Here is a 6,571-nt window from a genome sequence, read left to right on the forward strand (position 1 = left end):
TGTTTTAAATAAACAAATCTACGGCTTTGCCTTTGGTTCCAACAAAATAAGGATAGTGTTTGCTTATTCTCCTTACTGCTCTTCAGTTTGTCTGCAGTATGCCATTACCTTCTTCAACAGGTCCAGTGTTTGAGTAGGAGTCCAAACTTGCTTCCTGTACCACTTGCTGAGTATTATATGGTTTAATGTTCTTGGCGCTATCCACCTGGTCTTTTAAGTCAGCAGCTGTAACCAAAACTTCCTCGTGGGCTTTCATGCTTTCTTCTACAAATTTCTCAATCTTCTCCTTTGTTTCTAATTCTTCAGACGTAGCTGATGCCTCTATAGTATTTTCTGTCATAGTGCTGTTGCTTGAAGACAGAATCTCCCCTGGAATAGCCCAATAACCATAAAAACTGGTGAGTTTCCCTGCAGTATAAATTTATGTACTAATTCTTGTTCTGAACACTGCTGTCTCGCTGAAAAATACAAGTCATGAGGAAATGTTGGTTCTCCCAAGACTGAGGCTAGGGAATCATTAAACAGACCAGCTGTGGACTGTTCTCACCACAACAAAAGATAGGTTACCAGCTAGATCCTGCCATATATAAATCCCTGTATTTCTTCAGCTGGTAGCCAATTGTCATTTCAAGGTGATCTTGCCATTAAACTGGGCCTCAGTGACACCAGATGCAATGAAAAGAGAGGTAAACAAAAGGAGCCAAACAATAATTATTTCTGAACACTGAAGATGATACCAGAGGCACCTTTGCCTACAATGTAAACACTTGGCATAGTCAGCTGAAGATATTTTGGCTCTGAAATCAGCAAATTCCCATTCTTCCCTAATAAAGACCACAATTCTCCCATTCTTCTGAGCACGTCACAGTGAAACAAATGGGAAATGAGCAAGAGCATTACTATGATGGATTAAGAGGTGTCTTGTCTTAATCTCATCTCTCATTATTTCCTCTACCATTAGCACCTAAGACAAACATAATGAAGATGATTCACCAGCTTTAACAGCCCCCCAAAAGTTAGCCATGATATATGTTAGCTGTACTGGGCATTATCGGTATTGTAATTCACCGATGACTGGCTTTACACATATGTGGTAGCAATGCCTTTGTACGGTCAAACTTTGGGAAAAGGTTCATTAAAAGTTGGAATCTGGATGTGAAATGGTGGTGCTTCTAAGGCCAGAAGTTTCCTTATTAAATTATGTTGCAAGGTTCCCTAAGAGATTGTTGGTAGATCTCTTTTACTTAATTTCTGTGACCACGGTTGTTCTAGCAAGGTATTGGAAACAGAATAATGCTCTGAATATCCAATTGAGAAAGTTATGGAAATATATGTTAATTTAAAGCTTACTTATTTACAAAGGTGTTTGCTTCAACTGGAATCTTTATGGGCCCCTTTAATCAGATGACTCAGTAATGTATATAAATGGCTGAAATATGAATTCTCCTTTTTATTTTTATTTTGATCTATAAAACTAAAACACTTCATTAAAAATACTATACACTACTTAAGGTCCTACTTTGCCATAAACTTATTCAAATTCTTAGATCTTGTAGAAACTCAGCTGCGATCACACACACTCAAGAATCCACTTTCAATGCACTTTCCAAGTGGATTTTGCCAGTTCACATAGTAAAAATCCAGTTGGAAAGTGGATTGAAAGTGGATTATTGAGTGTGTGATTGCAGCCTCAGATTTCTCTGTGCAGCCACCTACAAAGGTTAGCTCAGCAGCTACAGTGGGGGTTTTCTGCTGTGGAACTGGGAGATTTGCCTGATTATAGATTTCATTCCAAAAGTATTTCCTCTGTTAAAGGATATTTTGGAGGGACTGACATAAACAGTGCTGTTTTACAGTACTTTATGATAGTTGTTTTCATGCTTTTTAAAATTTATTTGTAATTGCGTTGGATTTTGGACAAAGGCAGGAGAGAAATGTTAATCATAAAATCACTTTGCCTGCAAAATCTCTGTATTTAGCTGCATTCCAAAGTAGTCTCATGGCACAGAATCTTTGGTCCGAAGCTTAACCACAAACCTTCCTGGTGGCTGGTTGATGTCTTACCGCTTTTTTCCATTTCCAGTTGCCTTTTCTTCTCTTCAGCTCTTCGACGGATTGCGCTGAGCGCATCAAGGCTGTCTTGGATCTTCTTTCGATCTTTGGCCTCCCACAGTTCCCTTTCTTTTTTCTCAGCTTCACGGCCACCCTTTGCCCAGGCTTCTGCACAGGCCCTGGTGGGAACAAGCAAGAGTTCCATCAGCCATCTCAAAGCATGTTCCACTGATTGTGTGTAGGAGCATCTGAAAGCTCCTACAAGGGAGGACAGAGTAGGGCCAGTGAAGAGCTTATGGTCTGACCATGTGCAGAGAAGGACTCTTTGCTTTCATTAGTCCACCCACATAAAAATGCCACCATCACTGTGGGATCTGAGGTGGTCATGGGTTCACAACCTCTGGAGAAACAATATCTCTGTCTGAGGCTAGTCCAAGTTACGTTCCTGAGGTAACGGTATTAGGGTTGCCACTTAGAGGAACTTGCCTTATTTGTTTAGAATTAGGGTTTCAGTTTATAACTGCTTTAAAGGACTTCTTTTTTAATTCTTATAACAATTCTGTGAGGAAGATAGTTTATGGCCCCTGCCACACGGGCAGGAAACTGCAGAGGAGAAGTGTGGCTGTTTGCCCCGGGGCAAACTAACATGCAGTAAAGCGATCAGACCTACTGTGGAGGTTCTGTGGAGGTACTGTGGAGGTTCCATGGCAAGGGAGAGGTGCCGATCACAACACACGCCTGCGCGCAATGAAGAAGCGCGCGGCGCGGCGAACTGGTTTTCTTTTTTTGTGTACACTACGAATGCGCATGCTCCGTTGGGTGCGTGTGCGCATCCACGGAGACGTGGGGGAAAAAAACCCCTTTTCCGCAAGGGGACATGGGCGGGCGCCGGATACCACCGGAAACGCGATCAGACGCCCGCCCTTGCCCCGCAGTTTCTGGAAACTAGTACCTCCAAGGTACTAGTTTTTTGCTGCGCTTTTTCGGCAGGAAGCCTCAGTTGTGCCACGGAAGCACTACGCTTCCCAGATGTGCTGGTGAGATCGCGACCGGAAACTCCGCTTGTCTTCCGTATCTCTTGCGTGGCTAATGTTGCGTGTGACCGCAGCCAATATTACCATTTCACAGATGAGGTAGCCCAGTCCTGATGAAGTACTTAATTATTCTATCAGACTTGCTAAGGAAGGATACCCCCCTCCATTTTACCTGTCCCTTGGGGAAACTGGCCTATCATCCAAATACGTCAGATGCTTCAATCGGATAGTAAGCGTCCTTCTATAATTAGCTATTTTCTTAATTACTTCATTTCCCATCAAGTTTAACACGCGCTGCAGGAGGAAAAAAAAGTTTTTAAAAGTAGAAATTATTTCTGGACAGCACCTAAAGCCAACCCAGAATGAAAGTTATTTGGATAAATTAATAAAATACCACTCTTCTCAGGGTTCAGCTCTCAATGAACTTTCAGTCATATCCAAAGAGGTGTTGCTATGGACACCAACTGATTGCTTTTTTTAACAAGACTAATTTACATTAAACCTATTAAGTACAAGTGAGTGGTAATTTTTGCTGAAGAGTAAGCATTTAGAAATTTTGATTGTGTAAATCCTTGGAGGAAAGACTTGTCTTTTTTATGCTATGGTATTCTACAACAGTGCGACATCTATATACTATTAGCCACATGTGGCCCCCATCTGTGGATATCTAAATCTGTGGATCAGGACCACATGGATGCTAAAGAAAGTTTGCAGAAAAATCTTAAAAACAAAATAGAACAGATGGGGGGGAAAGGGTTAAATTCTTCAAAAATACAATTGTCTGCATGCACAGACAATGCACTTAAGGAAATTGTACCAGCCAGCCGCTGTGTTGAAGAAGGATGCTGGCTGCTGTGATGACAGCCACAGCAGGCCCAGCTGAAGCGGAAAATGCCGACAGTCGCTGTGAGCCCAGGCGCTGAGGCATCTGCTGAGGGCCTGGGATCAAAAGATGAGGATGCCGGCAGCCTCTTTGGGCTTGAATGTGGAGGCAGCAGATGCTGGCTGTTGCTCTGGACCACAGCACAGCAGCAGTGGATGCCAGCAGCCACTAAGGAGCCCGGGAGTGGCAGTGGACACCAGCTGTCAGGTGATGGTGATGGAGCCTGGAGACTTGCCAGCTCAGCAATGGAGGTGGGATATTGGATTCCTCCCCGAGTCTCATGCCCCCCCCCCAAATACGTTATAATGCTAAAATACTGCAAAACCTAAGAGGGGTGCCTCTTTGAGAAGCCTGAAGGAAGACAATGATTTCTCAGTTGGGAGATTATTTATAATTTAACAGACAATTTACCACTTATGGTTAACAGCATGATCTTTATGTACGTTACTTAGAAGTAAATCCTGCTTCATTCAGTGGGACTTACTCCCAAGTAAGTGTGCCTACAATTGTGGCCTCAGGGTTTGCACACTCCTTTGGCACTGGGAGGAGAAGCACTTCTATATCCTGACCAGTCATTTCCATCCTCTTATCAATCAGAGACTAATTTCGAATCTGCAATTTTAATCCACTGATTATTAAAGAGATTAAAATCACTTTAATAAGAAGATTGATATGCTTTATTCCATGATGATAATAATAACCAATTATCATTCTAAAGGCATTGGATATGGATTTCTTTAGCATGAGAACTGGACAGAAGGAATACTCTGTTCTTAACTGGTTTCCTTCCCAAAGGGATTCACTCCTTCCTTATCACCAACCCTTTTCCCACTCTTATGAATGCCTCTGAAAATGGCCAAAAACATAAAGTAATTTTCAGTAGGTATGAAAATGTTCATGAAAATGACCCTGACAACTCAGCTTTATTTTTGGGAACTCTGAACACAGAGACATGTTGTACTCCTTCGCAGGATTCCTGTCAATGAGCACAAATAGCTAGTGCCAGGGATGGAGGGCAGGTTCTGCCTTCACTGTTAAAGTTCAGTGCTTACTCTTACACACACAAGCAAATGGAAATCTCATATGGGAGACAGAAAAAGGGTGCATTCACTGACAGTAGTGGAACAGGGTCTAAATCCACTTCTTGCCCCCCAGGTAAGTTATTGAGAATCAAGCCCATTCTTATTAGCAGAGCCCCATTTTGGGTTCTGCTTCTTGGTCATCTGCTAGAATACTGTGAACTTTCTCTCATGGCATCATAGCGTACTGGGCCAAGGTAATGTCAATCATCTCTAGCCAATGGATGCAATATAAGCCTCCCACCAGTGTTGTCAGCAGAGGAACAGGGCGCACTATGCCTAAAAAATGGTAGATTGAGACAAATAGTCTCCTGAGTTACTTTGTGCTTACCAAATCAGGCATGGTCTCCAGGACATTTAAAATCCCTGGATCATTTAGCTTGTTGTAAGAAAGGTCAAGGACGCTGATGCTTGGACATTCCTGCAAGTGCTGTATGTCTTCGACCGTTTGCAACTTGTTGTGAGCAAGCTGCAGAGTGTGCAGAACTTTCAAACAAGCTGTTGAACAATAACAGTGCAATGAAAGAAAATTAATTCCAGTTATGCAAAATGAACAGAACTGCCAAAGAATGGATTTAGGACTGCAGTACAAGTGCCATAAGGAGCTGCAGTGGCTCAAGTGGTTAAGACGCTGAACTGCAGGCTGTGGAAGGTCGGTAGTTCAGCAGTTTGAGACCCGAGTGTGCTGCATGACAGAATGAGCTCCCGTCTCTAGTTCCAGCTCCTGCCAACCTAGCAGTTCGAAAGCAAGAAATTGCAAGTAGGTAAATAGGTACCACTTCAGTGGGAAGGTAACAGCGTTCTGTGTGCCTTGGTGTTTAGTCATGCCGGCCACATGACCATGGAAATGTCTTCAGACAGCGCTGACTCTTTGGCTTTGAAATGGAGATGAGCACTGCAACCCTAGAGTCGGATTCGACTGGCTTTCGAGCAAAGGAACCTTTACCTTTACCTTTTACAAGTGCCATAGCAAAAATACTTAAGACTGTATTCTAGGTCTCAACATGAGCCCAATTTAAAGAGTCATTTTCTGATTTGCGGAGCGCGGACAAGATTCACTGCAAAGTTTAAAGGCCAGCACCTGCATATTTATTAATGAAAATGTATGTATTCTGACTTCTGGTCAACGGAACAGCGATGGCGGACGCTCTCCTCACAACGGAGGAGGGCGAATCGCACACTAGCAGCCTGGAGGGGTGCCACCTCAAGTGACACCCCCACGGAGCCTTTGAGATAGGCTCCAGGCCAGGGGGCTTTTGAGGGGTATCCTCTTCGATGGCATAATGCCGGAGAATTGAGGCTCCCCTCCACCCTGACAGTCCAGTCGCTGAGTGGCCTTCGGGCATAAACTGGACTGACCGGGACAAGCACCGGAGATCGAGTGGAATGGCGTAAAACCGAGCTTGGTCATATAAACTGGTCAAGAATGAACGTGAGTTCTGAATAAAAACGGAGTAGTTTGAAAAGCTATCCCCCCCCCCCCCCCGCGACTGGAAACAGAGAGTGCGCAGAGGGGCGGCCTT

General features: G+C 43.6%; 1 protein-coding gene and 1 long non-coding RNA gene across 2 annotated transcripts in view; both read right to left on the reverse strand.

The window, feature by feature from the left end:
• The window catches only part of LOC107106025, a 2,817-nt gene extending 2,662 nt beyond the window's left edge, over positions 1-155 (reverse strand). The window contains exon 1 of the long non-coding RNA XR_001482357.1: positions 109-155. This is a non-coding gene — a long non-coding RNA (uncharacterized LOC107106025). The remainder of the gene's footprint in view (positions 1-108) is intronic.
• A 42-nt stretch (positions 156-197) lies between these two features.
• The window catches only part of DNAAF1 (dynein, axonemal, assembly factor 1), a 13,428-nt gene continuing 7,054 nt past the window's right edge, over positions 198-6,571 (reverse strand). Inside the window, exons 5-9 of the mRNA XM_015406102.1 lie at positions 5,380-5,546; positions 3,259-3,380; positions 2,065-2,231; positions 259-369; positions 198-205 (exon numbers count right to left, since the gene is read on the reverse strand). Of these exons, the coding sequence (XP_015261588.1) occupies positions 198-205; positions 259-369; positions 2,065-2,231; positions 3,259-3,380; positions 5,380-5,546 (575 nt within the window). The remainder of the gene's footprint in view (positions 206-258; positions 370-2,064; positions 2,232-3,258; positions 3,381-5,379; positions 5,547-6,571) is intronic.

Source organism: Gekko japonicus, unplaced genomic scaffold (genome assembly GCF_001447785.1).
Source record: "Gekko japonicus isolate JY-2015 unplaced genomic scaffold, Gekko_japonicus_V1.1 scaffold757, whole genome shotgun sequence".
NCBI lineage: Eukaryota > Metazoa > Chordata > Lepidosauria > Squamata > Gekkonidae > Gekko > Gekko japonicus.